The sequence below is a fragment of the Nipponia nippon genome, unplaced genomic scaffold, assembly GCF_047370975.1.
Source record: "Nipponia nippon isolate SJK-2023a ecotype South Korea unplaced genomic scaffold, ASM4737097v1 scaffold_4, whole genome shotgun sequence".
Classification (NCBI taxonomy): Eukaryota; Metazoa; Chordata; class Aves; order Pelecaniformes; family Threskiornithidae; genus Nipponia; species Nipponia nippon.
The window spans coordinates 109,526,310-109,545,618 of record NW_028262358.1 but is presented as its reverse complement, the minus strand read 5'-3'; the positions used below and the strand labels follow the sequence as shown (position 1 = coordinate 109,545,618).

The following is a 19,309-nucleotide window of genomic DNA, read 5'->3' as shown; positions in this document are numbered from 1 at the left end:
GATCCTCGCCCTGTATAGCTCAACAGCATTTACGATGAGCTAGGCTGATGGGATTTTCCTTTTGCAGATTTCTCAATTCAGTACTCTTTTCCCTAGTATTAAATCCTTTTATACACCATCAGACCCAACAAGAATTAATCTCTGCAGAACATAATGCCCTTTTATTCTGCATATGACAAGCTCTTTGAATAGAGAATTTTTAGTTATTTATGGGAGTAATCAACAAATGAAACACTTTCCAGATACTCAAAAGTTCCCATATCAATGGTCTGATTTGGTTTTAGTAGTCTTCAAACCCTCTGCTTAAACCAGGCAGACATCCCAGTTGCAATCTCTATAACTAAATAGTAAGTTTTCCCTATATATGATGCACTTACTCTACCCTAAAAATGAAAACCTTTGTGGCGTGTGCACAGATCAACTGGATGCCATCAAATGACCTATCCCTCCCCATCCAGCACTCCTTTGACTTTTTCTTTATCTTCTTTATTTATCCAATAATTCTAGGGACCAGAAATTAACCAAGAAAAGAAAAGAGTCTACAGCAACGTAGCACAATCAAACCTCAGTCTTAACAGGCCTCTGAGAACTTCTTAACAGAAATAAATAACAACATCTGTATTATAAACATCTTTTTGGCAGACATATATATGAGGCGGCCATTCTGAAAGGGAATAAAAGGCTCACAAACTTTTTCTAGTTCATGATACACCTGGAACTTTTAGGACACCATACTCCCACAACAAAGAATGGCAGATAACTAGAGGGGACTTGGAAGAGACAAAGATAAATCACCTCAAATGTACCAAGTATTCCTAGCGAAACACTGAACAAGCTGTCAAAACTAGGATAAGCAATACACCAGACCACCTCTCTATTATTAGGGTAGAAATTTATGAAAGGCATCTACCGATAATACTGGTGGCATATTAATTACTACAGCTTAGTTTTCTCCAGTAGAAAGTTGTTTCCTTTTACAATTTTAATACATTTTATATAGTGAACCTTTCAGTTTCATTCGCCACTTCTCAAATGAAAGCCCAGTGTCAAATGATAAAATTAATTTTCTCTTGAAACACTGCAAAATTATTTCTATTCTATACTGCCTTCCAGACTTCAGCCTGTCATTTTCACTCAAACCTCTCTATAATTTAGTATACCACCTTTGAAAATCTCTGCATGGTCTCTCAGTATTAATACATTTTTCCCCATTAAAAAGTAACTGCATGATCGCGTAATTAACAGCAGCTAATGCAAATATAAGATTACCCAACTTATGGCAATCAAACATATGATAACATCAGTATCTTAATCTTTTGGTTAAATGGAAAAAAGAAATTACACTAATTTCATTTTGTTGATACTTTGTCACGCAAAAGCTTTTGTAGCTATTGGTAAAAAGCTTGAGTTCTTGTTGCATAAGTGCATAAACATAATGTTCTATGAATTTCCACTTGGGAATTTGTTTTTAAATGAAAGAATGCATCCAAACTGTTATATATTGTCATTCATTTTCAGTGCCCAACTACAGAAATCTCAAGACACTATTATAGTCTTGAAAACAATGATCTTAAATTCTGCTGCAATTTCAACAGCTTTAAGTATAACTAAAATTAACAGTTCAGGCACTCCTGTCACTAAGGACAGCTTCCTAGAAGTGTAAGTGAATCTTAAGTCACACAATTATTAGTGTACCAAACAGAAGATATAAAACACCCATCTACATCATATTTGATGTAAAAATAAAAGCTTTCCTGACAGAGTGACATTTGCCAAAAGAATTAGGGAGTTCACGTACATAGAAGATATCTATAAAATGGAGTAAACAGTACTTCCCTATACCACTGAGCATTAAGAAAGTAAATTCATATACAGCTGCTACCTAAGACAAAATACTCAACAACTTCTGCATTTAAAATTGAAGCAGTTTAGAACAGAGAAGCAGGTCCAGGCCTATCAGCACTTTTGTTGTGTTCTTAAAAGAAACAGGAAACAGACACTCAGTCAACTGACTGAAACTGAAGAGACAAATGCGTGAATCTCTATGTAACCGAGCACCATGTGCCCTTGCACCATGACCACATCCATATGGCTTGGGGGACAGGGAAGGCAGTGGCAAACACTGCCACTCCATCCCTAGCACAGAAAATACTTACATGAAAAGCTTGTCATCCACAACCAGAGCAGTTAAGCAACAGAAGAGAATGAACTAAGCAAAAGAATGAATGAAACCAAACAAAAAGCAGCTTACAAAAGATATACTACTTCATTGCTTCTTCAACGCTGCTCTCTTCAGCACAACTAGCATCTAGTCTACATGGAGCTCAAAGTGTAGGAGGACTCTGCTGGTATTTTTTCTGCTGTCGTGTAATACACACCTACAGTTCTGGAAAACAAACAAATGATTAAAAACACGTGCTTTGCAAGACTCTATACTGCATGTTTTGCATGCGACAACAGAGCACGGGCTCTGTGTTTGCATGTGCTAAGGAAATTTCCACTCCTATTGCTATAGCCAAACAGTAATCCTGTTTGATTGAAGGGGCTTAAAATGATTAGTAAATGCATTTGTTTCTAAGTTGACTTCCCTAGAATACAGGCTAAGTTTCCCTGAAATTGCATATCCTAGGAAGAAATAGAAAGACAACAAAGAACAGAAACCGTAAAACATGAGAAAATAATCCGTATGAATGTTCACATGGCTTCACTATTTTCTTCCCTTCCTATATGCCTTCTAAATGTAGAACAAAGCTTTCAGGAACGTAAAAGTAATTTGTTCAGCTCTAATCACTTCAGCTGTTTTGATGTATCTACACACATACTTAGCATAATGCCTAGACAGAATTATAGATTTCAGACTAGAACTACATTGATAATCTGATCTTTAATCAGGGATAGCTGAAGGGTCCACAAACAGCAGATGGTTCTATACACGATACTGCTCCAAGACAACGAGGAGCAGAGTTTCAGCCTTCCCTCTCAATTCTCTATTTCTTCTTGGTTTAACAAGTCAGATGCTAGAATTTATACAATAGATTCTTTCATGTTAACTTTAACAGCCACCTCTTAAGGAATATACTCCAAAGAAATACACTTCAATATGTCACTTCCATAGTAAATATTTTTGTGAAAGAGTTCACAATAAAGCAAATTTTTCAAATTCTGTCCAACACCTACTCACTTGAAAACAAAGCCTACTACTCTACATGAAAAGTAGAGTACTTCACGCTACCCAAGCTTATTTCCTGCAAAGGAGCATTGCTCATAAGAAAAAAGCTATTCAGTTACAGTGCTGTATCTCAGTCCCTCCATCAATAAACTCTCCCCCATAAGGTAAATTATTTTCTCTTTCCAGATAAAATTGGGAAGTGATCGTTCCCCTGTACTCAGCACTGGTGAGGCCGCACCTTGAGTACTGTGTTCAGTTTTGGGCCCCTCACTACAAGAAGGACATCGAGGTGCTGGAGCGTGTCCAAAGAAGGGCAACAAAGCTGGTGAAGGGTCTAGAGCACAAGTCTTAGAGGAGTGGCTGAGGGAGCTGGGGTTGTTTAGCCTGGAGAAAAGGAGGCTCAGGGAGACCTTATCGCTCTCTACAACTACCTGAAAAGAGGCTGTAGTGAGGTGGGGGTCGGTCTGTTCTCCCAAGTAGCAAGTGATGGGACAAGAGGAAATGGCCTCAAGTTGCACCAAGGCAGGTTTGCATTGGATATTAGGAAAAACTTCTTCTCCAAAAGGGCAGTCAGGCATTGGAACAGGCTGCCCAGGGAAGCAGTTGAGTCCCCATCCCTGGAGGTATTTAAAAGACATGTAGACGTGGTGCTTAGGGACATGGTTTAGTGGTGGACTTGGCAGTGCTAGGTTAACAGTTGGACCTGATGATCTTAAACGCCTTTTCCAACCTAACCAACTCTATGATTCTAAAATTGAGATATATACAACAGCTAATAAAGCCTGCATAATACCTAGTACTATGTCCTATTTTCTGGATATATAACATGCAGAACTCTTCTTCCACTCTCCTAAACTATAGGGTAGGATGTAGCTATGATATCACCCTTAGCCACTTGCCTCCATCACTACCCCTTCCCTATATCCCTGCCTGCCTCCTTACTATACTGATCATTTTCACATTAGCCCTCCCTCCACATTCTCTGCCTGGTGTTTTCATCCTACTTCCTGCATAAACACTGCCACACTCCCCCTTCCTTTGCAGTTCCTGTCAATTCCGATTCCTCTGAACTTCCTTAGACTTCTGATACATTTCCTTATCCCCTCCTTAATGCTACTGTCTATATGCCAGTTCCTGACCCTCCACTCCTCATATGCCATCACAGTACTTCTGCCTCTGGATGACTCTGTTGACTCCCTGTTTGTCTTTAATTCAGATTCCATTTTCTTGCTCTTCACTTTTGACTCAGCCTCATATTACCTCCTAGGCACTTCAGCTGCCTGCTACTTTCTGAGTCTTACTTTTTCTTGTGTTCCCATTTTTTGTTGTTTCCTAGCCAAATTTACTCCTCCACTTAATCCCTACATTGATGTAAACGTCTGGACTGAGTGCAAATAAAAGAAGCTGGTGGTCATCTTAATCACAGAAAATCTCATATGTAATACAAAGACTCTTCCGGCTTACGTCTCTGTCCCCACCGAGAGCAACTACATACAGTAAGCATTTTGCACATGGAAGAGCTTGAGCTTGGTGCTAACAAACCTGAGACTGTGTGGGGAAAAGGCTAGGAAAAAACCAGAAACAATCCTACCATCAGCTTGCAATAAAATCAATAGTTACGAACACCAAACTTCTGTTTGTCCCATAACTTGACCTACATTTTCCAGCTGGGTTTAAGGGGGCGGGGGCGGAAATCTGTCACAGTTAAAATGGACCAAAGCTGAGATTTTAACTTTACATGAAACCTGGGTGTAATCACCCTCTACAGCTTTATGAGTATGCCTCTCTAATTCTGTGTTTCCATAAGAAATTGCCAGCACCAATGCAAGAGTAAACAAGGAGCCACATAATTTCTCCTGATGTGAAGTTCTTGCACATCTGACTATGCTACAACTTAAAAATGAAAGCAAATGTAAAAGTACTGCCTTCTTGCATAGCAGTGGCACTTGCTGTAAATACTTGTTTACAGTATTTTTCAAGCATTTCTGGAAGCAGGAAGGGGAACTGGTTACTTCTCTAGCCTGCCACTCATCCAGGGATACTTGCAATCTTTGAGTAAGAACATCTCTTCTCCTCAATTTAACAGTCATGGTCTGCATGTCTGTATCCATTGCAATCATTTTTACTAGCTGTAAATGCTCCTCCTCTCCATCCCTGCTTTTTAAACCTCTGTGCTTAAATCAGTTATCATCCTAGTCTTCAGAGGATTTATTAGGAATATTTGCTAGTTACCATCCTAGTTCTTCCAGAATCCTGGAAAATAAGCTAACCAACCCCAACAATCTGAGTGCTTTAAGCTCACTGCTTTGTTTATTGCTTTGCTTACTTGCATCTCTATTCCTGCTATCCATTCTACCTTCTCTCACCCTTTGAGCTCAAAAACTGCAGCAGAGCGCTCATTTATATTTGGCAATACCTATATTATCTTTAGTACTACTACATTCTAACTGTGTATTATCCTTTCTTTTTCTCTTACCAACTCTATATGCTTAAAGAGTGTCTTTGGTTTTTTTACTGCCTGCTGTCATTCCTAAAGAAACTTGACTTTTCCAAATTTGTCTTTTATCTTTACACATACTCTTTAATGAAAAAAACCTTTCCTCTGACTACCTGGCTTCTTCTTCCCATTTCTGCTCATTTATGACATTCTTCTTGGGGTGTTTCAAGTCTGCAGTTTTTCCTATAATTTTCCCCTTTCCTGGGAGACTTCATGAACATTCTTCATGCTTTAGTACATAAACTCTTCAATTCTGCTGACCTCACCAGCTCCCAGAAAATGAAAAATTACTTTTTCCCTAAATATAATTGTTTTGCCTTGTTTTTGCTTTTAATTTCTTTGTTTTGCTTTTAGTACACAATGAATTGAGCCCCAACCACTCAAACAACACTTGTTTCCAGTCTCATCCACAACATCCACTTGATTCCTGCCTTTAAATCAGCAATTCTCACGTTAGCTTCTCCTGCTTCTATCTGTTTCCTTCTGTAAAAGTCAGCATCTTGGCTTGTCGTCACAGATGCCTGACCATAACGTGGCTGAAATAGATCTCTTATTTATTCTTCTTGCACTTTTCCTCCGTGCTTGCAATGTTAGCAGACAGCCTGCTTTACCACACCATAACCAACAGGTTCTCTTAAACTGAAACCTGTCTATCATCAATGATGCAGATCCCTTCTGCATGTTTCTAAAATACAGCCTTTCACTCTAGGCTAAGGTTTTTATCCATGATCTCATAATTTAATTTTTATTATTTCAACATTCCGGCCTTGACAAATACGGTCTTCCTCAGTCACATCCACTCGCGATACTAAACTTTTCAGTTTGTCTTCTGAGCAATGAATCCCTCTCCATACTTGTAATAGCACTCTCCTTTGCATCAAATGTGAGACGGTGGTCTTTGATTCTAATACTTATTAGTAGGCAACACCAGTCACCTCTTGTTCACTCACCACTCCCCCTCCCTCTGATCAGACTAACTCCAGCCATGAACACCCATTTGTTTTTTTAGAATCACGCCTTCGTGTTTTCCTACCAATGTTTAGTTGGTACTTATCTTACCAACGCTTATGTTTTATAGCATCCACAAACTCTTCTGAGCTATACAGATCACTAAACATAGAATGGGAAGGGGAGCAAGGAGGGAAGATATCCCCACAGCTGGAGAAGCTGCAGAAAGATTTCACCCAGAGAACGTCTCCTCTTCCCTCTCTAGCAACTTCATGAAGAATATAACATTCTTTTAGAGCCAGTGAGGACGGAGGGCAAGTGAAGACTTGCTGCTAGCCCACCCATGAGAGACACCCCAGCTTAGCGTGAAGCCCATCTGAGCTGCACCCACGGCTCTGGTACCATGGACAGGGCTGGGCCAAGGCTGCTGCAGAGGGGGCAAGGCTAGGGAGCTCCACGGAGGCAGGGCAAAGCACCAACAACCTCTGTAGCAAAGGAGTTTCAAGAAATTAAGAGAGATAAGGAGACTGTAAAGATCAAGAAAGCGTAGAGAAGCTTGATACCCAAGACAACAGAGGGAAGAGCTAACCTAAATAGGGCTAGGCCCGAATTTTCTGGAGCTTCAGGTGCAAAGGTTGTTTCTGGGGAAATGGGGCACACGGATCTCGTAGGTTGTTAAGAGCAAGGCTCAGAAGCTGGGGTGCAGGAGTTCAGATAGGGAATGGTTGTATGTAATTATATATACGTCTACACACACACATATGGAAGGTGCAAATTATAAAAAAAAATAAAAGATTTAAGAGTTGAACTAAAATGTTTAAGAACCACTACTCTAATGCATATGAATAAAAAGAAACCACTTCACAGCGGTTCAGCTACAAAGACCATACGTTAGTCAGGTGCACCAAGTTTTCTTGGATTCCTCCACCTGTATTCACCAGCCATGTCCACTTGACATGTGGACTGTAAGCGCTTTGGAGCACGGATTAGGCTTTTGTCCAGTGACTTTGCAACGCCTTTCTGAAAGAAGGCCTCACCTTTACCTAGCATGGCTGTATATTATGGTACACAAAGAACAACATGAAGATGAAAAGGGCAAGTGAAAGGCGAGGTAACCCTAAGCAGAATTAGCCCCTTTCCACCTCTACCCTCTTTTAGTATCAGCATGAAGTACACTAAATCCAGATAAGATAGTTCTGAGAAACGCAGTGGCACTAGGGAAAAATCAAAAGACAAAAGCCACAGTTAGTAAAATGCTTCAGAAATGTACGTATTTTCCATTGACCCTCCTATGGGGAATGGGGGCATTTGGTAACAGGAAGCAGATGAATCATCGGATGCACTAAGGTAAGGTGCACAGCAATCTACTTATATGGCTTGAAATTGTTTTAACTGACTGCATATTGTCTGTCCTTTAAAGGTTTAAGATTTAAATTCTGTATTTTAAAACATGCACAAAGCTCCAGCTGAAGACCTACAGTTCAGGTCTTATATTTCTGTAACTTCCATCCTCTGTATTCCTCTCAAAAAGAAAAAAATTCCCACACAACTTTTGAAACCATCATGCCATTTGTGTCATAATGACTTTTCCAGAAACATTTTTGGATGCTGATGACAGAGAATCACAATTCCAGAAAGGAAGCAGAAGTGGAACACAAAAAAAGTTTTAAACAACATGTATTTATGGAACTGTATTTAGTAATGAGGTAAGAAAAGTGTGTAAATATGTTCTACCAAAAAGCACATTATAGTGGGCACAAAGATATATTTTATTAAAAGGAAATACACAAATAATAGTAGCAAGTTTCCCAAAACACACTACAATATATGACATTTCCCACTGCTTCTCAGAGTATACAAAATCACCTTTTGCACATAGCTTTCAAAAGCAAGTCACAATCATGTAGTACAGTAAGAACTCCAGTCCTAAAGACCTAACAAGCGAAAAATACACGATGGGAAAAGTATAAATTTTAAAAACACAGATGTGTATGTATGTATCCAGTGTCACATTCACCCACCCTACCAAGCTGTTATTACCTCTCGCCCTTGTTAGCTTTGCAGAACCAAAACAGAGAAGAGAGAATTACAGAATTTTAATGTACAAGAGGGAATGAAATTCAACAAGCATTGATCCCTTACACCTCTCCAAGCCAGCTGAAAACTGTGGGATTGCCTTAGGTGGCAAGAAGTTGTTACCATTTCTGGTACAAAAACTTGTGTTCTAACTGACAGTGAGGAACAAAAGGATTTGATACTGAAATGACATGCTGCATTTCTAGGAGTGGAATTTACCAGAAAAAAAAAAAAATCTTTTAAACTGTAAAAATAACAGAATCATTGAGGTGCAATAATTATGGAATAGGACCTATAGAACAAAGGCAAGTAGAGACCCGAAATTACAAGTTATGGCTTTAACGTTAATTTCACAGATTTTACAGAAATTCCTGGAGAGTGCTTTTAAATAGACCCCAAACAATCTACTGAAATCTATTTCTACCTGGAGAACTAAGACCATCTTTGGTACCACTATACTGTTTCTTTTGGTTGTATGCTTTACACCTTTCCACCACACGTTTGTCCTGTCTACTTCTTACAAGACATTCATCCTAGTAGCAAGTGCTACTATGCTGGGGAGGGTGTTCCAGTAACCTATTAAACTTCTCTCAATGTGTCCATTCTCCTCTCTTTATAGGGAAATCTGTGCACGCAGCAAAGCTTAAGTAGGCGGAGTAACCTTTGCACCTCAGATCCTGACTTAGATGGAAATGTCTTCAGCGCATGAACTGTCTGCTACTCTCCGTTTACACAGCAGCCTGGACAACAGCCCCCTGCCCTTCTTCCTTGGTCCACAATAAACAGGTAGGAAAGAAATAAATAGGTAAGATTTTTATGGGCTTCAGTTCCAGTCTTTATTGTAAAACTTAACCCATGCTTCAAAAAAAAGTGGCACACTTGGATTCTAGTCATTAAATCACTCTATAAAATAATTTCTAAAAATCTTTAATGATCACAGCTATTAGGACCACTTTACAGGCTCCATTACAGTTTAGGGACTATTTTATGTAACTTATAGTACATAAAAGAAAGAAGTGTATGTTCTAAGCAATAGCAGTACTAAAATCAGATTTTTAAGCGTTCATAGCTTAAGAACAGTCACCACACATTTTAAGATCCTGGGATCTTTAATAGAAACAGTCAACTAAAAAGACTGCATTTGTCAAACTAGATTACTGATTTCAAGCAACCCCTCCCCCAGTCATGTGACTACGCTCTGCGCTCAATCAGTTAAACCTTGTTTAATCTTAGTCACTATCATACATGCAAAGATTAAACAGTAACCTGTAAGGGCCTGTGACATATACGGCTCACTTGTAATTTTGTTTTAGCAGAAGCTAAAGATTCCCAACATTTTGCTAAGCAACATCCTAATCTGAGAACAATGCAGAAATTATGATTCCTTTTCCTTTGAAATCACGTTGTGTTCCACAAGCATGCCTTTCCTAATCCCTTTGCCACTACCGAGAGCAAAGGATCAGATTCTCTTTCTCCAAGTGTTTGAATAGGCACCAGTCTCCTAACTGCAATGCAGGTGCTTCTGGTGATCTCAAAGGCCATGACTGGGGTCTGTAATCGGTGTATATAATCACATAAAATAGTAAACCCCGAAGTATTTTCAACTGATACTGAAAATCAATAATATTCTGCAACTGACAGAGGTCAGTTAATCCAAGTTCAGAAAGCACTGATTTAAGGCAATACCATTGCCCACAGAGACATAATCGGTAAGTTATACACATATAATTGTCCAACATCTTATTGATTTCCTCACTTAACAAGCCTCTTCTACTCCATCACTGAAAGCAAGGCCTCATTAACTAAACTTTTAAGACACTTTTAGACACCTGCTAATTAACTAAGACAGAATTACAAAACTGGTAGCCAGCAGTGTTAATGATAAGTGCAAAAGAGTTCCCATCGGGATCTGGAAACAGATACCTGTGTTTGTACAGAGCTGAGCTCAGGCTAACAAGTCACGCTAGCCCCCACCCCCTGTGCTTTTGCACTGCCTCCCCCTGCGCCTCTGCTTCCAAGGGAGTGCCAGGCTTGGGAGAGTCGGCTGGCTTCATGCAGGCAGTTACATAGTCCATTCCAGAACCAGATTTGCTGGAAAAAGGAGTTAAGAGACATCCTCAAAGTATCAGTATTAACCAGTTAATTTTTTGATTTAATACATGTATATAATATCCTGGAAAATGAAAACTTAACTGTCTTCAGTTAATAAACTAGCTCTTATAGTCACTTGTTAAAATCAACGCATACACAAAGCCAGCAGTGAGCATGGTTTCAAGTTACCTATTAACTGTTTTGAGTAACACATTCCCTAAATCACACACAGCCAGGCCGCCCGGTTTTCAGAACCGTACTGTCTACTGCGACAGAGCAGCGTGCACTGGAAACTGATGCTTCACAGTACTTGTGGCGCCGAAAACGCAAACAGGTTCTTTGTATTACCTGTACATTTTTAGATTTTACAAAGTCTTAGTTCATAACAAGCTGATGAACTAATTCTTGCTTAGCCTTTTAGAAAAAAGGTGCTGAGCGCTGACTTCTCTATTACACAACTGATAGGCAGCTTTTTATCAAAGGATCACATTTAACCTGAAAAACCAGGCACGTCATGCTAAAGGACCTGAGTATTTCCAAAACAAATAAGTCTAAGTCTGAAAAAAGATTTCACAGTTTTGAAACCATGAAAATTTGTTTGTTGCTCTTGATAAATCACAAGAAAAAAAAAATCAGTAGTCATTTCAACACATGCTTTAGGACAGCAGCACAAGCAGGCAGCAACTGCTGGTATTTTGCCAAAAGTGCCAGATAGATCAATACTATTAACAGCAGCTATGGCCAGTGCAATCTCTCATCTCCTGCCTTGCAAACTTTACTTAGATCTGTAAGACACTGGGCACATTCTTCATCATCATTATCATAAAAGACAATTTTTGTACCTAAGCTAGCAGACAGTGTCTAATATCCAAAATATGCAGAGATACAAAGATTTAACATACTGATTGAGTTTCTTTAAAAATCAAACAGCAGTGTATCAGAGATCTGACACAAAACCAAGTGCCAAGCAGAGAGATTAAGTAAGAAAGGAATCTACCATATTCAAACTTTTAAAGGTGTATCATTCTCCTAACGTAAAAAAAGGTTTTCAAGATGCAACTTACTTGAGTTGAATCTTTAACAGACCTTAAGATATATGTTATAAATTTCATGCCATCATATATAAATTTTGTATCATCGGACATGAAAATGAAAAAAAATTTTTGCATGTTTTTTCTGAGAAATGATGTGACACTTTTGCAACCATACAGCTTTAGAAATTGAGGCTTAGAGAAAGACCAATTTTTGTGAGACTTGTAATAAAAATCTCTAAATCTAGCAAAACTGCTTTTGACCCAAATGCTTACACCAACTTCTATTTTGTGTTAATCAATTATTAGACAGTTCTACCTTACAACTAAAATAATTCACTATTATAAATATTCTTTAAGAAAAAGTTGCCTTTGATACAGAATTGTTGATCTTAAGACTATCAGATTAATAAGGTGTAATTAAATCCAGGCATTTAAGTGCAAGCTTGCAGGGAAGAAAATTACCTCAGGAACAAAACATTAATTCCTTCTGTGCAGATTATTTTGAATTCAACTCCCTGCTTTAGTGGTTTTGGGAACTGGCAAAACAGGAAAATCTTGAAAAGGGTGTTTAAACACCTAACCCGGGTTTTGTTCACTTAAGACACGTTAATAATCCATTGCTCGTGGCAGTTCTTTTGTAAGATGGGACATCAACTACTGACAAGATTCTTTCTGCTGAAGAGGCTCTTTTTAAAATATATGCTTACTGCAAAACAAATCAACTAAACACACACTGTAGGAACTGATGTAACAGGTAGATGGAGCAAATTAATCTGCATCACAAGTAAGATTCCCCCCCAAGTTACTTCAGAGAAGCTGCTAGAGGAATCAAGATACACAGACGCTTCTCATTTCATTGTGCGTATATGACCGGGATGTGGAATGTGCTCTCACTGTGTTCAGACCTGTCCCAGATTTCCCTCTGATTTGAAACAGAAGGGAAAAGAGTCTCTCTCTCTCTCTCTCCCTCCCCAGTGCTGGCAGCCACCCTCCGTGCTGGGGAGGGCTCCTACCATCAGGTTCAACGGCACGTTTCGATTATCTTTAAAGAAAGAAAAACAAACAGCTCTCTTGGCGAGACAAAAGCGGCTCACACGAAGTATCCGCGGCCCGGGCCGTCCGAGAGGAGGCAAAAAAGAGGGGGCTGGGGCTCCGGCGCACCGAGGGGAGGCTGAGCCGGCGCCGCGGTCTCGCCTCCCGGGCAGGGCAGGCATCGCCTCGCGACCCCGGCGAAGCGGTTCCTGAGGGAAGGCTACCTTAAAACATACGCCCGAGGTGGGGGAGGGTGTTTAAATTTCTATGTGCGGGGAGTGGAAAGAAGATTAAATCCCACCTGTGCCAGGAGGCAGGCAGACACACACGCACACGGGGGAAGGACGCGCCAACCCCGGCGCTGCCAGGGCCCAAGCCCCACACGGCGGCTGGCCGGGCGGGAAGGAGGGGCGACGGGCCGAGGCCGTTCAGGTGTCGCCGCGAAGGAAGGGGCAGAGGGGGAAGGCCGGAGGGTTCAAGTCCCCCCCGCAGGTAGGAGAGAGGGCGGGCGGAACCGACCGGCTCGGGGCTCCTCGGGCGCCAGGAGGAGAGAGAAAGGAAGGCGCGGGCTCCCCGGACCGCAGGCTGAGAGAGCGGCGGTGAGGGGCGGCCGGCGCCCCTGCCCCGCCGTGCGCTGAGGGCGAGCTCAGAGCGGGGAGGCGGGCGAAGCCCCAGCCCCGCGGCCGGGGGGCAGCGGCGCCTCGGCCCTTCCCCCCTCTCCTTTTCTTTCCCCTCTCCAGCCGGGCGAGCCCCGTTTCCTCCCAGCGGCAGCCGAGGGCGCTCCGCGGGGCCGGGCGGGGAGAGGGAGCGGCAGGCGCCGGTAGCGCCTTGTTCTCTGCCGCGGCGGCAGGCGGCCAGGCCGGAGGGGGCTGCGCAGCCCGCTCCCCGCCCCGCCGCGCCTCCCCTCCCGGGGCTCACCTCCTCGATGGCCGCCACCGTGTTCCTGCACTGGGCCATCCGGGTCGTGAAGTTGGAGGCGGTAGGTGACTTGTAATCCTCATTGGTCTCGGACACGAATTCCGACACGGAGATCTGGTCCGGCATGGCGGGGCGGGGATGAGTGGGGCGAGGGGAGGGGGGGAAAGCAGGCGGCTCCGGGGGGGAGGGGAGGGCCCGGGGGGGCTCCCCCCTCACATCGCTCGGCAGCCGGCGGCGGCAGCGCCCTCCTCGCAGCCCCGCCGTCTGGAGCGGCGTTGTTCCTCCGTCGCCACACAAGGAAATTCCCCGCACCCACACTCCTCCTCCTCCTCCTCCTCCCCGCGCGGTCACGCAGCACCGGGGGCCGGGCACACGCCCAGCGGCGACCGGGGGGGAGGCGGCGGCGGGAGCTGCTTCCACACCCCGCCCTCCCTCTCGCTTTCTCCTTCACACACAGACACAAGGCGGAGGCGGGCCGAGGCGCGGCCGCATGTCCCCCCCTTCCGTCCCCGCACGCCCGGAGGAGACCCGCAGCCACGCACTCGCCCCCCGGCGCCCGCCCTGAGAAGATGGCGGCCCCCTCCCTCCCGCCTTCCCTCCCGAGTCCCGCGGGTCTAACGGCGGGCAGCGGCTGGGTGGTCCCAGGGACAGGCAGGACAGATCCAGCCGTGTAATTAAGATCGTGTGTAACAAGAAGAGGAAGCCAAGGGCAGGGGAAGGTGAGGTGCGATGCCTACCTGATGCAAGGAGGGAGGGGTGGCAGCCCACGGGACAGGTCTCCGCACTGTCCCCTCCGTCGCTGCCCGGAGCTGACGGGGACAGCCTCTTCCCTCACGGTTCACAATCTGTCTTTCAACAGTTTCATCTTTTTTACGAGTTCGCTGCCTAGTTTCGAGGAAGCTAAAGCTGAGAAATGCTGTCGTTCCCAAGAGGTCTATGCAAAAATACTTCTAGGCTAAGTAATGTCTATATCTAAATTCGTAGAAAGCTTTTTCTGTACTCGAAGAGGAAGCATTGTCATCAGAGGAGGCGACGCTTTGTTCGTTTAATATAAAGCCACAAGGATTAATTGAGGCAGAAAGTGCAAAACTCGGCCCCAGCCGTGGTGTTCGTGACTGGCGAAGCAGCAGGGAGACTGGCAAGGTGTCACCGAGTGGGCATGGTGCTTCCCTGCATTGGGAATACAGGGGTGTGAGCCACGGCGGTGGTTTCTCTTGGCCTCAAAGCCCATAGGACTTCCAGCCTGTTAGTGCAGAAAGCTTTGGAAGTCTGTGTTTTGGCCCAGAAAATCTCCCGTGGCTCTTTCACTCCCCTCTGGTGATACAGTTACTAGCTTTCTATAAGTGATTCTTTATTACTGTGATTTAAAACTCTCCGGGGAATTCAGATGAGTAAGCAGGTACTCTTTTGCTGCAGTTTGTAAAATGTCCAGATAAATAACTGCAGGCCTACCCAGATGTTACTGCCCTTCGCAATCCTTGTTACTGTTATACAAAGTTCTCCTTTAACATAAAGGATGAAGCTTGTGAACCATATTTATTTTACTTGTTGTAGCAAAGCAGATGAATGAGCAGTGACTATCTGCATGTTCTTTCCTTATTCTAATTCTTACTAGCTTTTCCATTCTAATTGTTTCTATTTTCTTTCATAGAAATCGCCACCATTATTTTTCTTTTAACTTCTGTCTCCGTATAATTTTGTATTATAAACCTTCTCCTCCTTAAGACTTGTGCATGTTTCAGTTAATGGGGCATGTGCAGATATAAATTGTTCCAGTGCTAATGCATTAAACTTCTTGTCCCCTTTGAAGGGGATGAAAAACTTGGGGTCTGGAAGGCAAATAATACTAGATTTTTACTTTTTGCAACAGCTCTTCTATCAGGTGTAGTCTGAATCTGCAGCATATCAATGTAGTACCTAGTGGTTTCATCTCCAGTTTGATATTGAAGTATATACAGCTAAGATAGTATCATCGTGCAATGAATCTTTACATTCTATAGACCATATTTACACATTAGGTTAGATGATTGCAGTGATATCTTCTGATCTTTAACTTAATAGATTCAAAAATTTGCCATCCCAATGAAACTGCTAGGCCTTTTTGCTTGACAGACTGAGCATTTCCCTCAGCTCTCTTTTTTCTGAAGCTAAAGATTTGTGCTTCGGTGAACCTTTTAGAAGACATCTAGCCTTGATATAAAGACTCAGTTTGGAGAATCCACTGCTTCTGTTAGTGTTTTATGACAATGGCTAGTCATGATTACTGTGTCTCCCAGCAATCGCTTATTATTACAATTTTTTTCAGTAGGTTAAGGAGCTATTCAGTACTCAGACTTTTCTCCCTATGAGCATTCTTGTACACTGTAAAGAAATCATTTCTCAGTTTTGTTTCTTGATAAGCCGAGCTGATCAACTCCCTTCTTTCAAAGAGGGCAAAGCTAATTTGAATTGCTTTGCATTGGCCACAAACCAAGACTGAGTACACAGATGGTGACTGTGGGTCAACTGACATGTGGCAACTCGTTGCTCTGCAGTAACACTTTTATTAGTGTGTGCGAGTCCTGCGTCTCTCACTGAAAGGATATTTTCTCAGCCCTTCCATCATTTTTATAGTTCTAACCTCAATATATTATTATCCTGGTTCTTTACTCCTTCACTGTTACATTCAAGAGTGTCATTAGACTTTCTGGTCCCAGTATCATACTGGCTCATCTACCTGTCCACTCTGGCCTCTAGGTGTTTATGAGCAGCACTTTAAGCATCCAGCCCCGTTCTTTGAATCTGTGAGTAAGTAAATGTTGCAGTGGAATGGCTCAATAATGAGACAGCTGTGAATGAGGTTTGCTTATGCAGGATCTGGTACTACTATTTTGTCTCTACTTTTTTCCTGCTTGCTTGCTCATCATTGCTCTTCTCTGGCTTTGGACACTGCTTGCTTGCTTGCTTTCTTATCTGCAATTAATACTAGATAAAATGTCACTGTCTCCTTTGACCCAGTCATGCAGTTAGAGGTCTTCTACTAAAGAGAAATAAATAACAAAAACACTTTCCAAAGGTCCAAGCTTTGCAAATTGCTGTGCTGAAGAGCTTCTAATCTTGTGGATGTGCGTAAACTACAACTCCATAAAGCAGTGTGAAATATCAGGATTTAGGTCTCTCCCTTGCAGAAGATATGAAAATCAGAATACTTGATTTGTACAAACATTTCTTCCTACACTGACTTTAAACCAGCATTAACAGTTTCATCAGTCAGTGTTGTTAAAAACATCAGACCTTCAAAATCATAAGGTAGATTTAAAAATAACTAATTTTCTTCTCTTATTGTTTTTTGAACCTTGAGATATCTTATCTATATGTCAAAATATTTATTTGCATCACTGCCAGTAAGAACCCAAACCAAGGACCAGGTGCTATACAAATGCAGAACAATAAGGGAGCCTCTGGAGATCTGAACATCTAACATTAGCTAATGGAAAGGCAATTGAGTGAATATAGGGAAATACTGGACTGTTATTGGTCTGTATGACAATCTGCGATCTTTGCACACTGTTGCCCAAATGTTTCTTAAGACTTTTTAAGTAGGGTTTTCAAGAAGGATTATGAGAGAGATTGGGATGTTTAAGGGGGAATTATTACAAAATGAGGGTCAGCGTGAGAGAAAGTGCACAAGACCTTGTGTCCTTGAAATTTAACAGTTCAGAGTTGGAGGTTAACGTCATGGATCAGAGGCAAAAGTTAATGTCTGTTTAATGAAAGGACATGCTAAAGGAGTTGTGAGAATAGCAGGGAAAGAACATGATGAGCTGGTTAGCATATTCGATGACCCCTCAAGCAGCTGCCTAGGACTTAAAATGTGTAAGGAATTTTTTTTTTTTCCACAGCAGTCCTGTCATTATTGCCCTTCACTGACTAGCTCAATAACACATTGTTTCATAGAGTTTGCTCTGTCTATCTTTCTTTGATATCAATGTTTTTTTCACAGAATTTCTTTCTTTGATAGCTTCAGATAGTTTGAGGAAATATTTTTTCTTGGCCTTCTTTGTATGTACTCGGTATTTACAAGGATTCTGAGATGTATTGCTTGATTCTATTAAAGGTGATTTGAGGGAACACAACAAGAAGGTGGTTCATAGGAAATCTCATTACCCTCATTGCTTATCTTTGAACTTAAAAAATAAGCATGCAAATAAATGTAGTCTGTCAGCTGCTAATTACTGGATGACAATTTTCAGGCAGGTGGATGTTAAACTGAGAAATTTATGTAGTATGTATAAGTCACAGCAGATAAGTAAAACACTGTGTGATAAGCCTTGTTACTGGATCCTGTTGTTTTATCCCAAGTCTTAAGATATTTTTCTTAAATTATCAATCCCTGGTGTTCAGATAAACTCTTTCAAAACAGATTCCACTTTTGAAAATTAGTTCCCACAGTTTTGGAGAAGGGCTTCTTGTGATTTCTAAAGGTACAAACCCCCAAAGGAGAAGATATTTGGTTATTTTTAAGTCTTTCCTATGATTTTAGAGGTCTAACTCATGTTTTAATGATACCGATTACAGCATGTACCAGCTTTAGAATAGCAAGTGTGTCTGCTGTTTAAGAATGAACTCGTGGCATTATTCTGTTGAAACTAATTCCTATTTAAAAATGTACTTGCTGTTATATGTATATTTCTAGAGATTTATTTCTACAAATAAGTGCAAATTCTGCAAATTAAAAAAGTTAGTTCAGAAAATTGTATTTCTAAGGTCCTTTTGCATTTAGAAGTGCTTACATGGGAACCTCTGTTACAAGCACATGCTTTTCCTACTCTTACCATGTAATTGTGTTCCCTTGCATTGCTCTCACAGACTTTTGTGGAGAATTTACGAAGATCTACTTTCTCTAGTATTAATAGTAACACCACCACCTGCAACTGAAGTGGTAGCATGTAGACAAAGGCAAGAAAGAAAACACGGAGAAGAGTGTTGGTATTTTGTGCTGTTTCCCTCAAAACTTGCAAAAGATATTATTTTAACCAGTAGTGGGGGAATATGCTACTTCAAGGGCGAAACTGGACAGGACTGAGTCTGTACACCTTTCAGTGTAATGGGAATTTTACTTGCTGAGGTTTGGCAGAACTGCACCATTTTTTAAATTTGAATTTGGTAATAATAACTTATGGTCACAGTATTTGTAAGGTATGCCCTGGATGAATGTGTCTACTCCCATATATCATATAAGGATGTTTCAGGTTTTTGGAATCCAGTGTTTGCTTCACTGGGTTAGACTGAATACGTCTGCACAGCTCTTTCAAGACGCCCTCAAGTGCTGCCCCTCTCATGGTGCCTCAGGCTGGATTGTGTTGCGTGGATCAAGCTGCAGGCGCCTGGGCCTTCTCTAGAATGCACATCAGATGGGAAGCCCTCAGGGATACCGACTACTGAAGAGCTATCTCGCTACAGTCCCAGAAAGGTGGTTCTAATATTCATGCTGTACAGATTGTGTTTCCCCTGAATGGCCTGCTACTTCACCCTTTGTCATTATCCCTAACCGCCACAACCTTT

At 41.9% G+C, this 19,309-nt stretch overlaps 2 protein-coding genes across 5 annotated transcripts in view; one reads left to right on the top strand and one right to left on the bottom strand.

The window, feature by feature from the left end:
• The window catches only part of ASAP2 (ArfGAP with SH3 domain, ankyrin repeat and PH domain 2), a 93,960-nt gene extending 79,797 nt beyond the window's left edge, over positions 1 to 14,163 (bottom strand). For all 3 annotated transcript variants that reach the window (XM_087774213.1, XM_087774214.1, XM_087774215.1), the window contains exon 1: positions 13,766 to 14,163. In XM_087774213.1, the coding sequence (XP_087630339.1) occupies positions 13,766 to 13,891 (126 nt within the window). In that variant the 5' untranslated portion in view covers positions 13,892 to 14,163. The remainder of the gene's footprint in view (positions 1 to 13,765) is intronic.
• Positions 9,455 to 19,309, top strand: part of MBOAT2 (membrane bound glycerophospholipid O-acyltransferase 2) — a 178,686-nt gene continuing 168,831 nt past the window's right edge. Inside the window, exon 1 of one of the 2 annotated variants that reach the window (XM_087774219.1) lies at positions 9,455 to 9,476. The gene's annotated coding sequence lies outside the window, so the exon portion shown is untranslated. Of the gene's footprint in view, positions 9,477 to 13,207; positions 13,340 to 19,309 lie in introns of those variants that run through there. The other variant, XM_087774220.1, reaches the window with a different exon arrangement.